Raw genomic sequence first — 24,290 nt, 5'->3', positions numbered from 1 at the left:
TCTCTTTTAAAAGAGATATTTTGTCTCAACAGAACTAACCTGGTTAAATAAAGGCTAAAATATATAAATAAACATACTTAGTTAGCAATGCTCCCCAGCCAGCAGTAAACTAACACCTACTATAATGTTCTACAGTGCTGTGCACAGGACTGCATATCAGGGTAAATTTTAATGAGGTATTGCACAAATTTTCAGTCCAGGTTCTTGGATCTTGTTTCAGTCCACAAAGCCATAAATAAGAAATTCTTTTATAAATTTAATCTGAACACGATTAAATGGAGTTGCATTTTAGCCAACTGGTGTGTATAAAAACATTGTCAGCAGCAGGAGGATGTGAGTTTAAGAGAGGCTGATGCTTCGAGTCAGATGGATATTTAGAAGCACAAAGCTGAACTGAACAAACCCCAGTTGTGACAAAGTGTCTGTCGCTGTCAGGAAAAGCAGATATGGCAGCCTCATGAATGTAGTTAGGGATTTAATATTTGCAGTACTGATGAAACGTCTGTTTTTTACTGACTTTAAAGCTACCGGGTGTTTTAGCGTATATTTGGAGTGGAACTAAGTATTGGATTAGGGATTAAGACATATCAGCTGCAGAAAGCTGTTCTTCAAAGACTCAGATATCGGAGAGAAAAATATCCTGAACGGGACATCCCTATTGTCTAATCAACATGGACAATCGCTGTTCAGAGTTCCTTGCAGGACTTCTCTGTTCATTACTTAATAAACTCCTACAAACATGTGTCGTCAAACTCATATTTTATTAGATTCCTGTTTTATTAATAAAAGTGTGTATCTGCAAAGACAAGAACGTGAATTTAACTTTTCTTTACTGTGCAAATCTTAAAGCTTCAAATACAGCTTGAAGTCAGGTAAGACTTTTTATTCTCAACAATAATTATATTTGCAACAATTTGGTTCCATATGTCTCTCTTTTCGACTTGTGTAAGAATATGATAATGTTTTAGGTTGAATGAATGGAGAAATACAGAAAATTCACTAATTTTTTCCACTTCTACTCTGCAATATACCTTAAAAGATTATCATAAACTAAGCCATTTTGGGATTCAAATAACCTAAACGTTTTATAAATGTGAATAAATCTGTTGGTAGGGTGTTATGCTACAACAGGTGGCGGTACTAGCATGAATAGGCAGGCTGGGCCTTCTGCACTCTGGACTCTCCTTCATGCTTTCTCCAACAAGTTACTGACTGGAAGCACAAAAGCAATGCTAACCTGAAGCTATATCCACTGCTTACAGCTTCTGTGTATATAAAATTTTGTCAGAAATAAATATTTAATCAATAAAACAACAATACCTTATAAGTATTTGGTGACTTTCATTGTTATACAAAGATTACTTTCAGGTAGGAACAGTGTGAATAATTTCACTGGATAAATTATTTAACATTTAAAGCTAATTGTGGCCAGTTGTGATTGTGTGTGTGTGTGTGTGTGTTTTTGTCAGGAATTGTCCCTTTTTCTTGTTGAGGACTTACTTCTAACCATGTACACATTTTTACCGTAAGGAATCTTTCCCTGGATGACAAACAAGCCCACATTCCCAGCTGGAGCGAAGATTTATAGACTCTGCACTATTTGTGCTTGTTGTACAATATTTGCATAAAAAGCTACATGTAGAGATATGCATCGGGTATACTGAGAGCCGAGATATGAGTTACAGATAGTTGTATACACTGTTTTGGTAAAACAGCAGATTGAAAGAAGAATACTGGATAAACCAGGAATGACAGTAAGAGAAAAAAAAAGAAGAAGATGAAATTGCTTATTTTCCTTGTGTCTCCATGCAAATGTGACACTGCAATGACTATGACAGAAGCACTTGTGCTTTTAAGGAAGCATTTTAGTTAAACATTTGAAATGACAGCTCACTTAAAGCTGCAGACATGGAAGACATACAGAATTGATTTCCTGTCACTCTCTGCACAGAGAGGGAAGCGAGGTGTATCCGACGTTAAACCCTAAGAGCCCTCTGCACTGGAAACATGGGCGTTGTGTTAACAGCTTTTCTGTGCCAGCAGTACCATGGACTAACGTATTTTAACCCCACAGATGTGTGATGCATCTCCAGTGGGAGATGAATCAGCCTTTGTGTGCTTGAGACAGCTAAGGACACACATGGGCTGGCTCATCTTGAAAGGATATCAAGGGCAAACCTTTACTGTCTGGATGGGAGGAAGGATGACATGGGAGGATTGGTGGTCAGAAGGTGAACCGTGACTACGCTGGTCCACCGGTTTCTGTAACCAGTGCTTTTGCAGCTGCAGAAAGCAACCCTGAGTTATCACTTGACGTTGGGAGCAGGGATTTCTGGCCCCTGGGGCAGCAGGGAGGCTGCAGCTGGTTGCATCTTCCTCTTCCTTCTTGTGTCGTGTGTTTTTTCTCCTGTCCCAGCTCACCAGACTTCTGCTCATTCACCGTTTTCAAGGGCCCTACTCTTTTCTCAGCCCCAGATTTGGAGAAGGTGGTGTCTGGCTTTGATGAGAGGAGGAATGCTGCCCCCTGGTGGTCCCTGCTCTTCATGTCTTGACTGTTCTGACCCCAGCCGACAGCGCAAGCTGATCCTGGAAAAAGGGATCATTCACAAATTTGTGTTTAGAAACACTTTTTAACCTTTATTCTCTATTAGCTTTTCAACTACCTCCCCCTTTTTTCCTGTAAATTCACACATGCACACTGTGATCATTGAATGAATGAGAAAATAAAAATACAATTTGTCATAGATATGAATTTTAGAACCAAATATAGAAACAGCCCAACAAGGAAAGGTATCGGCTTTTCTTTGTTCATTAGCAAAGCTAATTTGCACCAAGAGTGAAACAGAGTTGACCTTAGGGGAGATTCAAAAACACCACTCTTCCCATGTTGCATTATTCTTTCTAGCACATGTTTTGAACCATATCTTGCATGCAACATGTGGAAAACATTCTCCACACTCTAGTAGATCTTTTCCATGATCTAGTCGAAGCTGCAATCTTCACCTGTTGGTAACAACAGATGTTGTGATTCTCCTTCACTTCACAATTTAGTGTAATTATGATCCTGAAGGTTGTGATGGGATAATGGATTGATTAGAATAGGAGGCAGCAACTTTGTTTTTGTCTCATTGAGTCCGGGGATCTTTTGTCAGTGAAATATGTTTACGATGAGATGCTTCAAGCTATAAAAGTCCTGGGGCCCCATTTATAAAGTTGGTGTATGCACAAAATGGTGCCTGAAACTTGCATATGTAACTTTTCATGCAAAGGATTCTTCATAATTGGAGAGAAAACCTCTCATTTTTCCTGGTCTCACTCCCTCCTCAGAATGATGATCTGGACACACAGCCTTAGAGAAATTTAATTGTCATTCGACATTTAAAACTATGATCAACTTAACTTTTTAACAGGTTCTTTTAATTTGGACAACACCTGTGGTTTTACCTCTGATTTACACATTTAATAAACACCTTTCTAGGATATGTGTTCTTTGCTTTTTCTTGAGGTGCAGCTGTGGTTTATAAAGGGAAAATGCTTGCTGGTGTGTGTCATTTTCCTTTTGTTGTCATACACAGATTTAGTATGGATTCTACGCAATGTTTTATCAAAATATTATGTTTTATAATGTTTGTCAAGTTTCAAAGTATTTAATTTAATTTTGCTTTCAAGTTATGCTGTTTGTCTTCTTCAAAATTAGGTTATAAGTCAACATTATCATAATTAGGTATTGATATTTGTAAACCGATTCAGAAACGTACATTAAATCCCCATTTTTATTTCAAAAAGGAAAATTCCCCACTCTTTCTTTATGCTACTGATTTTAATCATTACTCTAACTATAATAAAGTCTGTTGTGATTTTTAAAGAAGATGAATCATGCATAACTTATAACTGATTAGTTATGTGTTAGTTCCTGGTCCATTATCAGCATTGTTCTAAATCAATCCAGTATAAGAAACAAAGACACCCAGAGGTTTAATTTCACAGATTTTTTTCCACCTCATCTTTTCTTTATATCATATAGCTTTTTTTTTTTCCTCTGCCTGGTTTTGCTCAGCAAAATCATTTTTTTTTTTTTTTTGCTAGACATGTTCCATGGGGGCTACAATGTAGCAAAGGTGATGGCACTGTTGCCTTGCAGCAAGAAGGTCCGGGGTTTGAATCCTGGCCCCAGTGCTTTCTTCATGTAATTTACATGTTCTCCCTGGTTATGCGTGATTTCTTTCTGGGTACTCTGGCTTCCCCCCACAGTCAAAAAACACGATTGTTCGGTTAATTGGTCTGTCTAAATTCCAATTAGGTAGGTGTGTGTGTGTCTGTGCCTGTTTTGGCTTGGGATGAATTGGGGACTTTTTCAAAGTGTGCTTTGTCAAATAACCGCTACAGATAGGTACACACCATGACCCCTGCAGGGATGAAACGGTGACAGGAATCAAATGTAGAACAGGCCCAATCGCTGACTAGCTCAACTATATGATGGTAACTTCTCTTCTTCTCCTCAGAGAGCTGTCCACAGAAAACAAGATACTGACTGCTGACTACAACCCCACAGGACCCCACTTCGAAGCATCCCCACAAATCCTTAAAGTGGAAGCCATAGCAATCAAAATAAATAAATAAAATCCAGGATACATTTGTAAATGAGATTTCAAATCTCAGTGGGCCTTTCCTGGTTAAATAAAGTAATAATAAAGAAAAATCAAATATGACATTCTTTTACTCATAAAAATATTTCTGCTCACCTACATCTGGGACTGGGATCATTCTATCAACTCTTGAGTCTCTGAAAACTATTTCGGACACAAAAAGGAGAGAGGGTGAAACTTTTGAAAGAATGAATAGAAACTAAATGCCCGTATAAGATTTGAACTGGTTGTGTGTTTATACCTGCTGGCTGGAGTTAGCTGAAGGTGGGGTGACCAGATTTTGGTCCTGTATTGGGTTAATCGGGGCAGAACAAGGTAGATGTGTAGCTCGCCAGTAAATTTCCAGGTACTCTGCTAGGTGGTCACATGCCTCTTCAAGCTGATTCTCATCCAGGATTACATCAAACATCTCCTGAAGGGCCAAAAACACAAAAGTTACAAAACATTCAGCTTCATTGTTTATTTATTATGACTTTCTGAATCCTTTTTCCCCATCAGGCACTGGGACTACTGATGGAAACTACCCTGTTGGCTCATTCACATTTTGCTTATTAATAAATATATAAATAAAAACATTTAGACTGAGATTGAGATTGAAACGAAAACAGGGAAACATACGGGAGGACACTGAGCCAGCTTGTCCCCAGCCATCATCTGGACATTGAGGTGCTTGCTTTGGGACTTCCCTCGAGACTTTACCAGCCTCTGAAGAACCTGTAGGATAAATCAAACATGAATATTTAAAGTATTGTTCAAATTGCATTCAGTTAGTTTAATTTAACATATCTAGCCTGAAAAGTCCATAAATATTGTATCTGCAGTTATGTGGCTTGAGCAAACATAGCTTTACTGATAAACCTAAAAGAACATAAAAAGTAAAAAAAAAAAAAAGTTAACATTTGTTATGAATGTCTTAGATGAAATGATAAAAGTATAAAACAATAAACAGTAAATATCTAAATAAAATATTGCAAAACTAGAAATGAAACCATAAAATATTTGACATTTCTATCCAAATAAGTAAAAATTATTAATTATTGATCAAATCAGTTGACTGTTTTCCTCCTTATTGAAACATACTTATTATTGCCGTTCTTTAAAGAAGCACCATGTAAGATTTGACCCAAGCATTAGCTCAATTTTAGATATATTAAATGATTTTCAGGTCAATATTGGCATGGTTGATGCTCCGTGTAGCTGCCATTCTCAAAAAAGTCGCCTATGTAACTTGAGAGGGTCGGATCAGTCCTTGAATGGGTCATGTGACCTATAGCAGAGCTCTAGGTCACATGACCCATTCTAGGTTACAGCTCAGACTGCCACAACAACAAAATGCAATAGATATGACAGCTGATCAGACATATTTTTTGTTCTCTGATGTAGGATTTAATCTAGAGGGATGAATGTGGCCTTATCTTTCCAAGTAACTCCATGACTTTTAGATCTGCTGGTCCAAAGCTGTCTGCTATCAGATTCCAAAACACGGAGGGAGACTGTTTAATTTAGCAACAGTGGAGTGTCTATAGTAGCCTTCAGGGGCACTAAACCTGGAAGTCCCTAGTCTAGAGCCCCTAGTGACTAACAGTTACACGATACTGCTTTGAATGAAAAAAGAGGAGAAACGTGTTTTGATTGATGTTTTTCGTTAACTTAATGGAACGTTACTGTACTTTGGGTGAGGAGACTTTAACATAGACGATGATGGGAGCCAGAGACGTTTTGAGGAGCTGGGCTGGATGGTTGATGGTATCTGCATCCAGGACGACCAGCTGAAGAGACTTTGCCAACTCAAAGATCCTCTCTATCTCGCTTTGGACCTCAGCTGCGAGCAAACCAAACAAAATTCACATCAGTAATATTAACTGGAGTTTATTTTTAACTTAAGAGACAGGAGAGGTATTTATTCTTAGCTCTTATTGATCTGTACTCAGCAGAAAAAAGACAAAAGAAATCAAAGACAGATTTTTTTCATTACTCACCCAGACTAGAGCGAGTGTTGGATCTCTCCATTATGGCCTTCTTGTTCAGCACCGATCGCTTCGCTAGAGACAGATCAGCAGTCACCCGTGTAATAGTGATCCTGAGGAAGGATGGTCTTATCACATCATGTCCACAACTGTTCCATTTCAAAGGAGTGAAAGTGTACTCTCAGGGAGCTAAAAATAATTTCTCATCATGCTGTATCCTACCCACCATGAAATGCGATAGGCAGAATACCACCATGAGCTCAGACACAGTGTTTCTGTGGAGAACAGCGGAGACAGCCATGCTCACCTGCCGTCAAATCTGTGCTTTAGGAAGTCAAACAAGGCTTTCTGCATCATGTCGGTCACCTAAGAGACACAAAGGGCAAAAAAGTTAGAAAACAATTGTTCTAATAACATATTTAGGACATTATTTATCCTATATTTATCCTTTTTGTACAGAACTGAATAAGTACAGTATATTTGTACCCCTACATATTCCTTTCGCTCTTCCTTTGCATCACAGTTCATGTTCCATATCAAACCAATTTCAGTATGAGCTCAATATAACCTCAGTATAAATACAAAAAGCAGTTTTCAAATCCTGATTTTATTTATTAAGGGGGAAAAACCTATCCAAATCAACCTGATCATATGTGAAAAAATAATTGACCCCCTTTTCAACCCTGAATTTATTGCTATTAATCTCTTTTTTGGTTCAATGTCCATAGCCATATGCACACCTAATTATACCCAGCCATGAAGAATCAACAACTCACTCAGAGAGAACCTGTCTGACAACATACAATAGTCCTGAAGATCTCAAAAAGGAACATGTCATGCTCCAATCTAAAGAAATTCAAGAACAAATAAAAAACAAAGTCTTTTACAATTATCACTTCAATTCATTTCTAAAACTTCCATCCATCATCTATATCGTCTTATCAATGCAGGGTGGTGGTGGTGGGGTTTAGGGTCTGGTGCCTATCTTTAGCAGTCAATAGGCGAGAGACGGGATACACCCTGGAAAGGGCGCCAGTCCATCACACAACAGTCATGTTGTTGGACTGTGGGAGGAAGAATATTCAGAGAGAACTCACGCATGCACCAGGAGAACATGAAAACTCCATGCAGGAAGAACCCAGGCTGGGATGCTCCTTGGACCCAGTTTGAACACAGGACCTCCTTGCTGCATGGCTACAGTGATACCAACTGCACCACTGTACAGCCCATTTATATTATAAAATGTTTAACAGTACAGTCTGGAAAGGGTTCTTTGGTTTGTTTTGGTACTACTTCAAACCACAGTGAGAGAGGAATGCGACCAAGAGTTCTGCTCTCCACCACCGAATCCAGGAGGAGAGTATCTGGACATTGTTTTGTGACCTCATCTCAGTTGGGATTAAACAGCAAGACAATGACATAAATTACACCAGCATACTTACCTATTAATGGTTTAAAAAAAAATAAACGTTTTGAAATAAGATACATATATATATATATATATATATATAAACATTTGTTGGATGATTTAAACATTTGTTGGATGATTTGAAACTTGTCTGTGTGACTCAAAAGCAAATAATGTATCTTTAAGGAGTCAACCCTGAGTCAAACCAGCAACCCTCTTGTGTCACTGTCGCCCAAGCATGAGCTGAAAGTATTTATCTGCATTTCCACAGTGGGTGTCTTTCTCTCACGAGTAGATTCTGCTGTTGCTCTCACCCTGGTTCCCATGTGATTCCCTTTAAGTGTTCACTCCAAGTTTACTTTTTGTTTTAATCAATTCTTCGCTACCATGATCCTCCCAAGTAAAAAAAAAAAAAACTCATCATAACTCAGTACCATTATATCAACATTCTAAAATAGCCATACAATAGGGTGTGGTCTTATTCAATTTATTCTGAAGTCAACAATAGAAAAATGAACAAAAATGACCCATGAAGTCAGAACTACAAGTTGGAAATTTGGAGGTCTTCTCACCAACCCTAAACTCAAAATCCAACACGACTACTGCACATTTGAAGCATTGATACCTTCAGTAAAAATCAGTTGAAGTAGCATAACCCACCTCAACATAAAAGCATAACCCGCCACTAAGACAAATGTTTTCAAATGCCACCAAAGTGGGCAGTGCTTAGCGACATTGAGGGCTAAGTGTGAGGATGGGGGGTGATGCAGGGCTATGATAACGAAAGCATACCGTTTGAGCAGCGTTTGAAACAATAGGGCAGCACTAAGAAAGTTTTAAGATAGCAGAACTAGACAAGCTAACATGAAATGTAAAACAAAATGCACAGTAATATTAAAGTAGCACCCTTAGGTCCTGTTTATACAGTTTATCTGCAGTCAAAAGTTGATTATGGGTTTACACCTTAATCAGCATTTGCACTTCGTATCTCAATAAGTCTTCCTCACACATCATAGTACTTTTCTGGTTTCTCAAGTGAACATATAACCTTGCCTGCAAGCTGAATTCTTCCGGTAATTGTGCGCCCACAAACAAAGAATCCATCTACTGCCTCAACTGTTTGGGACCAAACCAAAAACGGTTCTGGCCAATCATGTTGCAGTATTACAGTTTAAGGCGGGACATACAGCTGTGACGAAAGCAAGAGCTGCCGAGCCCACAGCCGAACCAAAATAAACATGGCTGCGCAGGAGGATGCACGTGTAGCAGCTGCTATCACAACTGTTTAGTCAGAAACCACAATTTCTTCTTTGAAAGAGCAAGAAGTACTTTGACCAGCATAACTTGTTGTGGTTTCTAATGGCGCCTGCTGCTTACAAGATTTTCCTTTGATATCGTAATTGGTTAAAACCAACCTTTGGTAGGGGGGCACTAGGTGTCGCTGAAAGTTCTGTTGCATCTCCCTCCGTTTCCCAAACAGATTCGATGGGAGCAGATTGATAATGTGCAGAATGTATAGTGCTACACATGACCAATTTAACTTGTCAGGTTAACGAACATGTTCCTGTATTGTTCGAACGTACAAAATGCAGAAAAACTCTTGGCCTGCTGAATAGAAGGTTTCTTTGGACACTGATCAGCGAATGCTGTTTTCCTCTGGCAACTAAATGGCCAAAACAGATGGCCAAATCAGAAACAAAATCATCCTGTTACCATGGTCATCAAAGGCCCCAGGTCTAAATCACTCTACTGACTGCAGTGTGAGGAAAATGTAACTCCCAGTGAATTGTTTTTACATGCAACATGTTTAATTTCAGCACTCTTTCACTTGCAAGCACCGTGCTTACCTTGAATCTAAGGCGAATTAAGCAACAGGTTGATCTCCACTAGCTTTAGTAGTGATACGTTATAGATAATGCATTAAAGACAGAACATTTCAGCTAAGTAAGGGACACCACTAATGCTGTAATCATAAAATAGGAACGTGTCTAAATCCATTGATATTGGATTTTTTCTAATATGTGGGACATGTTTGTACTATCTATTTTCTAGCAGCTGTGAAAATAATGATGGCTTTTATATAGCGTTGCTCTTCCATGATGACGCAGAGACACAGTGACCACAAGAGGGGGTGCAGGAGACAGAGGAAGGCGTCGATGTCGTAGAGCATAGAGGAGTGGCTGTATGCAATATGTACAAGAGAGACAAAGCAGACAGAAGAAGAGAAAAAGGGAGAGGGAGAAAGAGGCAAGCTGGTGTTTACCACTGGAGCATCCCCGGAGCACATCGCCACTGCAATGCATAAATATTTCACACACATGCACACAAACACAGACGGCTTGGCACGCAGTGTGTAAGATCACAGCGGCGAGATCAGGGCAGAGAGAAAACACAGCGGCTCAGAGACACACCACTCGCCTTGCATTTCAACACATTCAGCCACAGACTCGTTCCTCGCTGAAGGATTCAGGAGAGAGACAGAAATCTTTTTTTTAACAGGTTTCATACGCAGTAAGGGTGTTTATGATTTCATTTTCAAATATGAATCAAATCAGGTTATATGAGGAGACATATGGTCATAAACTGATCTAAGAGGCTGTCGTGTACATTACAGCTTCTGACGAAAGTGATTGCAGTCTTTAGTATCGCTGTCCGTTGGATGATGCGGGCAAACCATCGGAATCCCACTGGATCTGAAAATCCAGTCCAGATTAAACTGGATCTGCAGGTCCAAAGATTGAGCTCAAACTAAATTAAATGTGACTAATGCATGGCTAGGGTTAATTTGGTGTTCAGCTGAACCGTAGCACAATGTTTATATAAATGCTTGAATAGTTGTTGTTATCCCAAACAATTCCTATTATATAAATGTAACTTACAATAAAATAATGCTTTTTTAAGTTGATCACAGTGTCTAGGAAACTTTTAATTAGTAAATAATGACTTCCTGTCTCCCAAGGGTAAGAATATGACAGATGCAAATTTCTCTTAGCTACTCTTCAAGATAGGAAAACAAGAAAACTAAATGCTATAAGTGAGTACTGTGTGTTGATCTTAAGCTGTGGGTACAACAAAATGGTTTCTTAACTAACACCCTGTATATAGACTAGCCAGAATAAAGGTTTGTCTTGTTTTATACAACCCAACAAAAGTTGGACTCCCAGGGTGTCCCCATATGGATTTCCCGCTGCAGCATATTACAGTGTAGTAACCAGTGGCGGCTCGTCAACAGGGGACATTTGGGCACCGCCCCCATCAAAATTGTAGGAAAAAAGTACACAGTAAACATAAATTATGAAATGAAAAATAATGATTGCATCTGTTCTTTCATAAATATGCCTGGCTTTAGATTTTTCTGTGCTTTTTATATCATTCTCCATCCAAACAGATTCATTAATAGTACTTGTCAATCAAAGTCACGCTCCTGACAGCTTAGATGCAAAGGCGCAAATGGCTCCTCTCCTGTAAAAACCAACTCCCAGTATTGGTCCATGAGGCAGACACCGTTTCTACTTTTAAGACTAAGCTTAAAACTTTCTTTTTTGACTAAGCTTCTAGTTAGAGTTGCTTAGGTTATCCTGAGAAATCTTTGTAGTTATGCTACAGTAGGCTTAGGCTGCTGGAGGACATCAGGGTATTACTTACTTAGCTGAGTTCTCCTACTGTTCTCCAATTTGCATTGTTTGTTGTTATTTCATCTTTTACCTTTTTGTTCTCTGTCATTTTTTCTTCTTCATAGTTGGTACACCTGGTTTAGCGTTCTGTTAGCTGTGACATCATCCAGGGGGGGGGGGGGGGGGGGCAGATCATCCCCTTTTACCATATAATAAAAAAAGGATTGCTGGATCAATGTGTTCTTCTGTGCTTTTTGTGTCTCTGCTCTGTCTTCTCTAACCCCCAGTCGGTTGAGGCAGATGACTGTTCACACTGAGCCTGGTTCTGCTGGAGGTTTTCCTTCCCGTTTAAAGGGGAGTTTTCCTCTCCACTTTCGCTTCATGCATGCTCAGTAAGAGGGATTGCTGCAAAGCTATCGACAAGGCAGACAAATGAAGCTAAAGCGCAAGTTCAATTGAAGAAACTCATCGCCTGCCTCCATTCAATCAGAGGCCTATCCGCCTCTGATGTGAGCCAATCAGCTACGAACCGCACCTCCATGAAGCCTAATCAGCATCCCGCGCTCATCTTAAAAGCAACTTCAAATCCACGTCTCAGCCTGCTAACCAGCAAGCGCAAACAGCATCGCATCATGTCGGATTTTGAATCAGATGTCCGATTCAACCCACCCCCAACCCCTTCTCCACCATCGTAGCTGAGTTCATCTAGCTTCCAAGACGTTCCTCCATCCTCAACCCATCAGAGTGTTTTCTCCCAGTCTTCAGCACTCCCTATCACCTCGTTATTGGTCCGGCAGAAGACCACCATGTTGGGCCCGGTTCTGCCAGAGGTTTCTTCCCAAAGGGGAGTTTTTCCTCTCCACAGTCGCTTCAAGCTTGCTCATCATGGACAGTTCATGCAAACCTGTGTTTATCAAGTTGGACATCTATCTCAAACAGATCATCATATGGACTGAACAAACTTCTTCTATCTCCACTCCACCACAAGTTTCAGACCTGGGGGGAACATCCCTGTTCTCATACATCTACTTATGCATATTAAAGTATAATTCAGCATTAATGTTTACATTACAACGACAACAAAATCTGGTAACTTCTTTACAAAATAATACATTTGACAAGGCTTTTGCTGGTGGAAAAAAAGCGGATAGAAGAACTTTGACCGGACCAACCAGAGTTAGTAAGTAGAGCTTATTGTTACGTGTTAATCTCCGACCTTTGTTCTGCTTGGATGATGTGTGGATTCCAGGCTTTAAGGAATCTCACAGCTGAGCTCTGAGAGAGAGAGATAACATTTTTTCTGTTCTTGCAGAGTATGTATAGGCCTGGACCTTGCTCACAACTACCGTCAGAGCAATTACTGGCATAGAACAACTAGGACTGTGACAAACAAGGCTGGACTCATATGATGATCCCAGGGGTACTTAAAAAATGCTGTAGCACATCTTCCCTTGTTGTCAGGTTATAAATTGCAGACAGACCCATATGATGCATAATCTATGGAGAATGGAATGAGTTGGTCCAAATCTCTGAGTTAGAGAACTGCAGATATGTTTTAAAGTGAGATTAAAATAATAACTCATCGTTTCCAGGGTCGCCAATAAATACTAAGGACACTGTGTTTTTAGCAAATATTCCTAACTCTGTGTCATCTTGATCAAAAAGCTTTTGTTTTTCTGGGATGCAATCAAAATTACAGATACATGTTTGCTTTTGTTTGCTCAATTTTTTGGTTACCCGTATAGTGTTGTTGTAATCAAAGGAAATGTCTGAACTTCAGAGTCAGTGTTGTGAATACTCCAAGACGGTCCCTGATCTTGAGAAGAGACACAATTTTTAAAAAAATTCTCTCTTTCCTCCCTACTGGAAATCATTGACATTGTAATTTTAAAATCTTAAGATGTATAAAACTGGCCTACTTCTCTTAAACAATATTTAAACAATCTTTATCTAAATTAAATCTATTATTGTGGTCGCGTGTATGCGGTGACACCAAATAACTCTACAGGTGATCAACTCACCTCGTAGCCTTTCAGTGAAGGGCCCACCAGCACCACCGGCCTCATGGAGGGAACCACGTCATAGGGAGGAACATGCTCCGTCTGCACAGGTCATAAACACAAACAATGGGTGGAGGATGGAAGAATACAGAAATTCTGAAATGAATGGAGACACTATTTTGGATAGATGATTTGTTATAAATGTAAAAACTAGACTGGCACGCATTTATCGACAGACGGTGGACTGCAAGTTAAAGGATGTAGAGAGACAAGGAAAAGGACAAACATACCTGTTTTCTGCTTCTGTTTGGCTTTTAGGACAAACAGAATTAACATTAAACAAGATATTTTTAAAAAAACAAATCAAAATGCTACAAAGGTGTAAATAAAAAATACCCTATATAGTCCAGACTTGAGTCTAAGGGTTCTTACACATTTTTAATCACCATTTGTTTCCAGGCTCAAATTTCAAAATTGTAATATATTTTGAAATTTGATTGATTTAATGTACAAGTGTGCAACACATAAAATATGTTGGGTCTTATATATGTTTTGACCGTTTTGATAGTTTACCCATAGAGAAGCCTGAGACAGGTTGATTCTTCAAACAAGCTTTAAATCAAATGAGATTTTTATTCCTTTTTGTTTCATTTAGCAGAATTGGCAAACCATTGGCAAACAGAAGGAGGCCTTTCTCTGTTTTCAATTTATGACTTTTGGGGAAGATTGTGCTTGTTCCAGGACTGGTTTTATGGATTTCAGTCCTCTTCCTGAGTGGATTATTAGACCACAGAGGCAGTAGAATGCCTGATTAACTGTGTGAATAGGAGTCAGGGTGAATGTCTCTGGATGAATTGTGTTTTTGACACAATCGGAGAGCAGAGCTTTTCCATCTCAAGGAAGGTCGAAACCTTTAGTGGGCAGCGCAATGAAACAGTCACAACTCGGCCACGTTAAAGCCAGCAGATCCAGCTTCTGCAGGATTTAAGTGATGTTAATAAGGTTTGGCCCAGGAAAATTCCCCCCATGCTTGCATTGCTTTTTTAAGTAGGATCTAGATATGGGAAATAAAAGAAGGATTTGTGTTAGCTGTCATTTGGTCAAAGCTAAACACTGCTGTAAGGGCAGTTAAATGTTTAAAGTGTTTTACTGACAACTCTTTAAATGCAATTACAATATTATATATATAAAATTATATTATTGTATTTTTCCACATTTATCCAGACCTGGGAAACATCTAAATCTAATTCCAGACTTTGTGTGAACCTTGGAGTCTGCGTGAGTGCTATGTTTAGCAGAGAAAAATTTCACCTAGAAACAATATGTTCAACATTCAACTTAAAGTTGGATTCTTCACAGCTGAAGAATCCAACAGCATGCAAATCTGATGTATGGAGAGCACCAAGTCCCAGCAGACAGAAAAGAAAAGCCGGCTCCTTCAGTCCCCACTCACCTGCAGATGGAGGGGTGGACCTCCAGCCTCCCGATGATGCGTTTCCTCCTTTCTGCGGAGCGACATAATGCACAACTTTATTATGCGTGATGAATCCCCTCAGGAGGTAATTTAGAGGGCTCCAAATTAAGCTCAACCATGAAGCAAGAACTATTTATATCTTCACAAGTTTTTGTCTGCTGCAGAGGAAGCTGGTAAAATCAGGACACTGAAACTCAAAAAATACAGAGTGGCAACAAATAAAATCCACGAGAGTTGCGCGAGCTCGGACCTGGCAGCTGCTTTTTGTTCTTGTTTTATTCTCATGGCCTCCAATTTCACAGGGCTTGGGATGAACTTGATGGTCTGCCCCTTCTTTCACCAGCCGACCAATCCCCAGTCATTGTTATATTTCTGCATGTAATGAAACACAACCATGGTTTAGCATTGGCATTATTGAGCATTAATTTGCTATGGCTTACCATAATGTTAAATTATAACGTTTCTTACCTCTTTTATGTGCAGAAAGTCTTTGGTTTCAAAGTTAATAGCCGCGCCTTGGACTGGACAATCGTCATCAAGGGCCCACGTAACTCACATTGGTTTCACTGCAAATGCTATACGGGCTTGGACTGTTGAAGACAAGTATTGGAAGGAGTTTGTAGTGATACTCTAAATGCATAGACATAGAAACTAGCATGAAAGTAGATTTCTAGTATTTCTGATTATTAAGAATGAAACTGAATATGAGAAAGTCGATAGTTGGCTCCCACCTTGCTCTTTCTAGCTGCAGCTGAGCCTGGCGCTCGGCTCACGCCGAGACGCCCCTGGTCTTCCTCCAGGGACAGGTCCGTAATCAGAGGGTCGACTAGTGTAGGAATCGGCTGAGACCCTGAAAACAGGCAAAGGAGAGAGAAAACATTGAAATCAAACTCTCAGAGATGAGATGCTGAATCCATCTCAACATAGTCCTAAAAGAGCTGCCTACAAGGTGATTAGAACTTAAAAGGCATATATCAAGATTCTGCTTCAAATAGATAGCTGTATCCTTCATGTCTGTCCCATTGTACACCTGTCCCTGCACCTGCCTGTCCTTTCCTGTAGCTTTCCAAAGCAAGCCTTCCCATGGGAACATGGATGTGCAGGAGAACCGCAACACTAACAACCGGCACAAACTAGCTCTGTTTATCCACTTCATTCAGACACAACATGTGTTTTGAAAGAAATCCAGTCTCCAACCAGAAAGACTGAATATGGGAAATGCCCGTAACAATAGATGAAGAAAACATCTGCCGCCGTATAATTTTTACCGTCAAAACCTTGAATTCAGTTCTAAAAAGCCTTTGCAAATTGTCACGATAATTTTTACCCCACAGAACTTTGTGCACTTGAGGTAACAGACAAATGTCAGCCAATAAATAACTTTTTGCTAAAAGGATAAAAAACTGTTTCTTTTCAGTTCAAGAGAAATTAAAGGACAATAGAAAATGGTTGGCACAAGCAACACAGAAAGCCAGAGAATTGTTCCTTTATATTAAATAAATATTAAAACACAAGCCTCATCTCACTTATCCTCCCAGACCAATATTAGTCTGCTCAGCCAATATGATCAAAGATTCTTCCTAGAAAAACTTAAACATACTTTACGGATTAAGGGGAAAGCATTAGTCCCTGGTTTAAATCTCATCTGCCCGACAGATTCCTGTTTGTTTCATGTTAATAATAAATCTACCAAACTCTAGATCACGAGGAGTACCACAGGGTTCAGTCCTTGGGCAAATCTCTTTACTATATATGCTTCCGATTGGTAGAATTATCAAACAGCATGGGACTAATTTCCATGTTGTGCTGATGACACACAGCTATATTTCTCCATAAATCCAATGAATTCAATCAATTAGTGCGACTTCAGGCATATCTTGTTGACATCAAAACCTGGATAACTTTGAATTTCCTGCTTTTAAATTCCGACAAGACAGAAGTTGTAATATTTGGACCACAGTCCTCAAAAATAAACTTTTTAATAAATCACTTAATCTGGATGGCATTAAATTGGCTTCTGGTAATAAAGTAAATCCCATATTAAACAGGTTAACCCCTGTATCCTTTTTTCACCGATAGATATTGTTAATATCTTCACTTGATGTGTAATTCCTCACATATCGAGAAAGAGAACCTCAGGCTTATTTGACCTTTTTCCTTAGATTCTTTTTGTCACTTCCCTCCTTCTTTCCAGCTGCATCTTTTTTATTTTCTCAAGTCCCCAAAACAGCTTGAACAAACATCTAGAGCAAAGAGTTTGGGAATTATTTATATATGATAGGCTGTTAAAGATGGCACAGATTCTATCAGAGTAGAAAAGAAGAACCTGGTTCAAGCTCAGAATGCTTCGCCCAGTTATTTTTGGCATAGTTCACATCCTGAAGATCGTAATGAAATCACCTCACCTTACAGCTTAACACTGCATTATCATGATATATCATCATGTTACCTAGGAAACTACACGCTTTCTGTAATCATCAACGGAATCTGAACATTTGATCAATTATAGAAATCATTGAATTTGTTTAAACCTTTTGATTTCATGCTACAGATTTGGTTTTTAAACATAGTCCACAAATTCCTCATGGAGCAGATGTGAGGGCCTTCAATAGGTCATTCCAGAACCCGGCATCATCCACTCCAAAACCAGTTTGGATGTGTGTTTAGGATCATTGCCCAGTTGGAAAACTCACGTTGAAGATATGGTCGACCTTCATTTTTCCATCTAGTTTCTTCAGTTCAACTTTCCGAATGGCAGAAAAACAGCTCCACTGCATGATTCTACCATCACCGTGCTTAACAGCTGGTACATTCTTCATAGTTTTAAAAGCCTCACCTCAACTTATCTAAAAGGTTTTTCTTGTCATTGTGCCCAAATAGCTCAATCTTTATCTCAGCCACGGATTTCAGCCTAGCTTGAAGGGGATTAAATCTGGACTAAGGACCTGTTTGTTTTGTTGGCAACCTTTGGATCTACAGAGATGTGATATGTCAGCAAAACAAGCAAATCTTTTTAATGATGGCAAACCTGTAAATGTTGATCACTTAGAAGGAGTTATCAGGTTTTGGCCTCGATAATTTAAGGGACTGTCTAGAACCTCAATCAAAAAATATGTAGTTAAATGTATTTAGATACTTAGACCCTCAACCCTGTGTGAATAATTTTTAAACAATATTAAAAATACCAACTTGAACAAATGTTTAAAGAAACTATTTTCCATAAACAAATATTTCAAGAACAATAAAATAAACTAAAGTCTCAAGGTTCATCACTAATGAGTGTGTCACAGACAAACGCATTTAGAAGAAAACAGTAGATGAAACAATTTATTAAGTAAAGAAGAGATGATTTGCTACTTTAACCAACCCTACTTCAAACTTTAAAGCCATACAAGATGTCTCTCTTGCATGTTTAAACTCAGGTAACCTGATGAATTAGTGTGCTGCCTCCATTTCTAACTTTTTATACTTCTGCCTTGGTCTTTAGCTTTTATAAAAACAACTTGATATTCATGAGTATTTTTGACAGTAGAAAGGTTATATAAAAACACAGCATTAACTTTGAGTAGATTAACTGGGTGTAGTTTATTTTTACATTTTTAAATAAGTGGTTTAGCAAAACCAAGTGTGTCACAATAGCTGATGCCTCTAAGATCAATTTGTGTTTTGTAATGTATAATTCATTTTATCAAGATGATCAAAAACGTTTAGCAAGTCTTAATTAGAAATCCATCACTTCTTATTTATCTTGGGCATATTTAAGATGCGGCATTTTCATTAGCCACACTTCAAAATGGGAACGATAAGAACACATCCCAAGGGATGTTTTCAACGGATGTGTTTTTATCTTTATAAGTAAGGAAATACATAGTATTTACAAGTATTTTTTTTATTAACGTGTACATATATTTAATCATAACAGTAAGTCAAAAGTTTAAAACAACTGGGACTTTGACAACCTGGCCTGAAAGAGGATGGTTTATCATGCTACCATACAATGTAAGGAGGATGGTAAGGGAGGTTAAGCAAAACTCTAAAACTCTTTGCTATGAAATTCAGCGGAAACTTTGCACATTATGCTATTCTATTCTGGTGCACTGAGTACAGACATCAATGGGTGTCAAAAACACATTGTGGACATACTTTTTCGCCGTTAAACAGCTGTCCAGTAGTAGACACAGGCAAACAAATCAAAACAAATCACCAGCAACGCGCTGTTTATGTGCAAACAACTCGTCAGCAACACACCAGAGTTTCAAGTCATGATTTTACCATTTTTGGCATTCCATATAGAGCAACATCCAAACTTGTGCAGCTGTCATACAGTCTGTGTCTGCTGCAAAGAAGCTTTAATATTGATCTGTAAAAGCAACATCCCAGTAACTATTTTCAAGTGAACACACAACTGTAAACTCTTTGAAAGGGCTTAAGCATATATTTGAGATTCATAGGAACAAAACATCTTTGACAGATTGTTAAACTTTGGATCTTCAGCACAAGAAAAAGTGCTTTAATCCAGTGAGATACAGGGCTGCTATAAATGCTATGGTAGTTTAGTTCAAACCCCAGATGTTACATCCCAACTGTGGGAGATGTCGGGTTGAAATGAGCATCTGTCTGTCTTTGCTCCTCCTTTTCATGACATAAACATTCATGATGGGATAACATAGTCACAGAAATGGCTGATGTGTCTATCCATTGTCTTGTTAAACAACAAACACCTACTGTACCCAGTAATCCATGCTCTTCCTCTGAGCGAGGAAACAAACTGATAATGAGAAAGCCCTCACATGCTGGAAGTCCCACCAGAGACTGAAACACGAGATGATGACACTGCAGCAGTTGTATCCCCCCCAGTAGAGGGCAGCACAGTCACATGTTATACATGACATGACTACCCCATCACCACACACACACACACACACACACACACACACACCACACACACACACACACAACACACCACACACACACACACAACACACACACATACATACACACACAAAGAACCCAAAAGCAGTCACAAAACGATGTATAAATAAACAAAACAAGGTCAAGGGTACACAAAATGACCACAATGACACATAGCAATTCTGTCATTTGTAACATTCAATAAAGGACAAAACAACATAGTATAAATAAGTAAATAAGCAAATAACTGGGAAAAAATGACAGTATGAAACATTTCAGAGTTACACACACAGACATCCCTGGGAGGTTAGGGATATATAGCTGCAAGCTGCACAACAGTTGCATGTGCATTTTTATGCCTGTTATTCATCTCTTTGAGTCCAGATGTGCGGGTCCTCAGCGGGACAGGGACCCTACACACTGCCCCGTGTTGATTCAAAATACGTTCATAGCCGAGAGAACGGACTTTTAAAACAAACTATTGACCCAAATTGATGAGTTCAACAGATGAGCCACTCAGTGAGTCACAATCTCAGTGTAATGCCACAATTCAAGCTGAACACATTTAATACGAGCGAACCAATTGCATGTGTTCAGTTCAGCATGTCATCACTGGGGGAAGAAAAAGAAAAGAGAGACAAGAGGGGAGATGCAGGCAAAGTGACTGAACCCCGCGCACACTTCTGACGAAACAACAGTGAAGTCCCCTGAATGTCTCAGCAGCCATTTAGAAGACTCGTGGACGAAAAGGCTGAGTTTGCATGCAGGGAGGTTTTCTCTCAGTAAAGGAGGCAGCGATAGGAGCGTACCTTGTTGATCAGTCCTGTAGCACTCGAGTCGGAGGCAGACATGATTCTGCTGCCAGTGCTCTCTTCTCCCCATGGCACAGAAAAAACAAAAAAAAAAGCGGAAACCTCCTCCCCTCCGGCCGTGGTTACAGTGAGGGGAGCACAGTGAGGGAGGGAGGCGCGCTCTGGATAAGTGCTTCACAGCCATTGCTGGCTGCCTCAATACTCATTTCCATAGAAAATTGATGCCCACTGCAGCACTGGCGTGTACACTCCAGCACACTTTTGATGTTGTGTTGGATTCTCCATTTCTAGCATCCAGACGTATCAGAAAGCGAGTCTCCTCATGTTTCTGTTATACAAGTTGCCCTACCATGCCTCAGACCTCAATGAAGCATCATAACCCTTGCGGTTCACATTGAGTCTAATTATTTTACAGAAACAAATCTCTATGAGTATACCAGAATTCCCTGAGGTGCTAAGTCCCTGTATGAAGGTAAGGACAAGCTTGTGTCTGAATGGCACCAATGACATGTAAAGTCATTCAAAGTGCTTCTTGTGAAAAAAAGGAACAGGAATATGTCAAAGAAAAGCAGGAAAGTAAAGTGTAACATAAAAACAAAGAAAACAACTAGCCAACACATGACAAGAATTAACCTATGAAACAAAGTTTGATCTGTAAGGACAACTTTCAATAAAAAAACTTTATTTTTCTAACGTGATTTAAAGGAGCTTACGTTTCTGCGTATCTCAGGTTTTGTGGGAGTTTGTTCCAGAGCCTTGAGGCATAGAAAACTAGATGCTGCCTCCACTTGGTTAGTCCTGAGGATACTGAGTAAAACATGTCTCTAAATACCTGAGAGATCTACACGGTTAATACTTTACCAGCAGCTCTGGAATGTTTTTGGGCCTGAGGCCGTTCACCGCTTTATCAACTTAACATTCCCCCTTTTACAAACAGAGAGTTAGTGCAGTGATTGAAAGACTGATGTATTAACATCCGGTTTCCTGGTTTGGGTGAGGACTCTGGGGCAGTATTTTGGATGAGCTGCAGCTGCCCTATTGATTTCTTATTATTTTTGTACACAAACATCATTACAACAATTTACCCACTGAAAATAACTTGTATTAGTTTTTATGTGTGCCAGCTGATGTAACATACTTTTTCAGGATGTTAAAGGTCTTCTGTTTAGGTATGAGCATTTTCTTTATAATGACACCAAGACATTTTTATGCTCTGTGGTTTTTAACCTTACTGGGTCAACAACTTCACAACTTCGAGAACAAAAACAATGATTTCTATCTTTTGTTCATTACCTTGGAGGAAATTCTCCTCCATCCATTCATTGATAGTATGAACACAAACTATGTGGTAAAAGATGTTGGGCTGCTTATTCTGATCTAGGGGGGAAATATAGTTACTGGACAACAAGAGGAATGGCTGTGAGGGACCCAACATTTGTCTGCTCAGGTTTATAACTGCCGGCTGACACAAGAATGAACAATCTTTATTGTCATTATGAAAACATAACGAAATTCTGATAAGACTGTTTCAGAATTCACACAGATTCACACATAACATGCAGACACAAACCAGACATAATGTTCAAAAAGTTAAATGCACCGACAACACTTCCTGAGAAGCGTGCAAATGGTCCTTAACATCTGATAAGGTTTAAAGGTTTTAATCAAAAACAATGTAAATTACTGTGCCATTGCATGAATGTATCAGATGAACATTCCCTGAGAGGTTGAGAAGTGTGCAAATAGTCAGGAGCAACAATTAAAATGTTCAAGTTAATTGATGCTCATATTATAAAAATGCCTTGGTCTGCCAAATAAACTGGATCAGTCTAGCAGCACACTTCAGTGTTAAAACCTTTACCAATGTTCTATTAGAGACCAAACTACAGCGCGAGATGCTTCAGAAACTCTGTAAATCCAGTTCAAGGTAAGCATCTCATTTTTACTGGGTAAATATAAAATCGGCAAGGTTTAACGACATGGTTGAGGAGACGCAAACAGGGACGGAGGGCGAGCAATCTGTCTGCCCGCCCTGCAACATCCTACTGACGACAAGGTGATGCATAGGCCTACAAAACAGAAATGCAGCGTGAGTCAGCAGGCAGCCGTGTAGAGCCCATCAGAAGTCTTAGTGAGGCGGCGGAGATTATCCATTATTGAAAACGGGCTTAAAGTTTCCGGCAGTCCCGTGTTGCTAGCCTCGGGCACTGAGAAACCCTCCAGTTTGGGGTCCATGCTGGAATAAAAACACTCATGTGCACGCTCTCGCCCTCATTCAACTTTGGCTACTTAGGAATTAAGTGCACTCCAGCAAGCGGCTTTTAGCAGAAATATCTCAGGGCGGTACATTTCTGCGTGGCTTTTCAAAATTAAAGGGAAGCGAGCGGGCAAGCACTCACTCACTCTCACACACACCCACACACACACTCTCGTACAGCAGCAGCACATATTATTGCAAGAACTCCCCAGATCCCTCTGGATCAGGGAAGATATGGTGGCTATATTTTCATCATTAGTGCATCACTATGCACACGGCAACCATCGGCAAAAAACTGCAGACCAGTTTTTTTGTGGCCAGCAGGGGCAAAAATAGAAAGAATACCGGAGAAAAACAGAAAGTGGAGCAATGCAGATCTGAAAGCACAACGTTGAGTATTTTTTTTATTTATCTACCTTACTGGTGCTAATTACTCCAGGTATTTTTAGCTAAAATAAGAGAAAAATGATGATCAGGATAAGTGAAAATTGTAACGGGTCTACAGCTAAATTACTGGAAAAAGAGGATGACAGATTAACAGGAGAATTTTGCTCCCTTTTGTGTGTTTTGTCTTTGCCGTTCAGTGCTTCTAAATATAGCTCTCCTCTGCTTTACTACACACTCCTCCTCCCGCCACAGACTGGGGGGCTGGCAGTGAGGGGAGAAGATGCTGAGGATTGTCAAAGTTCACTGAGTTTCGACGAATTCCCCCAAGAAGGAGCAAAGCAGATTGGAGATCGGCTCAGCTACAGTCGTTCTGAAGCCGGATTGTCCGTCTGAGTGTGAACTCAACAAGAACAAACCCAGAGACATTCATACCGGCTCTCTAGCAAAGGCAATTTGCTCTAAAATGTGCACAGTAAGCAAGGTGGACTTCTTTTTATAGTTCACGCAAATCATTAGCAAACATGTTTGATCTCTGGGATGTGTCTATTTGCAACGTAGCTCTCAAAAATCTCCAAATTTTATCTGATAAAATGTTATCTACATAAGTCACTTGGATTAAAGCTAATATGAATTGCTTCAAAAGCAACATATTGTTCTGGAGCTGCAGGTTTCAGAGTCCTGCTTTAATGTCCCATTTGTCTTTTTACATAGAAGCCAATGATAAATTTACAAATGAATCGAGGTAGGAGGCCTGCGCCACCAATGATCTCTGCCTGAAACGTGTACTGAGAACGGAACATGTAAAGTGTTTTAA

At 39.5% G+C, this 24,290-nt stretch overlaps 2 protein-coding genes across 2 annotated transcripts in view; both read right to left on the bottom strand.

The window, feature by feature from the left end:
• Window positions 1-615: 615 nt before the first annotated feature.
• On the bottom strand, window positions 616-15,134 carry LOC118556417 (voltage-dependent L-type calcium channel subunit beta-4-like). The gene is made up of 9 exons (XM_036137342.1): window positions 15,089-15,134; window positions 13,657-13,737; window positions 6,921-6,979; window positions 6,626-6,726; window positions 6,317-6,468; window positions 5,265-5,360; window positions 4,888-5,058; window positions 4,743-4,790; window positions 616-2,586 (listed from the first exon to the last, which is right to left on the bottom strand). Exons 2-8 carry the CDS (start codon window positions 13,699-13,701, stop codon window positions 4,761-4,763), a joined length of 654 nt encoding a protein of 217 aa, XP_035993235.1. The 5' UTR covers window positions 13,702-13,737; window positions 15,089-15,134; the 3' UTR covers window positions 616-2,586; window positions 4,743-4,760.
• A 550-nt stretch (window positions 15,135-15,684) lies between these two features.
• LOC118562634 (signal transducer and activator of transcription 5B-like) overlaps window positions 15,685-24,290 on the bottom strand; it is a 44,637-nt gene continuing 36,031 nt past the window's right edge. Inside the window, exons 19-20 of the mRNA XM_036135310.1 lie at window positions 15,841-15,959; window positions 15,685-15,699 (exon numbers count right to left, since the gene is read on the bottom strand). Coding sequence (XP_035991203.1) covers window positions 15,685-15,699; window positions 15,841-15,959 — 134 coding nt within the window. The remainder of the gene's footprint in view (window positions 15,700-15,840; window positions 15,960-24,290) is intronic.

This window comes from Fundulus heteroclitus, chromosome 1, assembly GCF_011125445.2.
Source record: "Fundulus heteroclitus isolate FHET01 chromosome 1, MU-UCD_Fhet_4.1, whole genome shotgun sequence".
Lineage (NCBI taxonomy): Eukaryota > Metazoa > Chordata > Actinopteri > Cyprinodontiformes > Fundulidae > Fundulus > Fundulus heteroclitus.
Note: the sequence above shows the minus strand (reverse complement) of the source record. Positions and strands in the feature narration are given on the sequence as shown.

Coding starts and splice junctions, on each gene's coding strand:
- LOC118556417 (XM_036137342.1), bottom strand. CDS start 13,701: ATGAGGCCGGTGGTGCTGGTGGGCCCTTCACTGAAAGGCTACGAG. Junction 6,469..6,625: donor CAACACTCGCTCTAGTCTGG/GTGAGTAATGAA, acceptor GTTTGCTCGCAG/CTGAGGTCCAAAGCGAGATA. Junction 5,361..6,316: donor TTAAAGTCTCCTCACCCAAA/GTACAGTAACGT, acceptor TTTATCCTACAG/GTTCTTCAGAGGCTGGTAAA.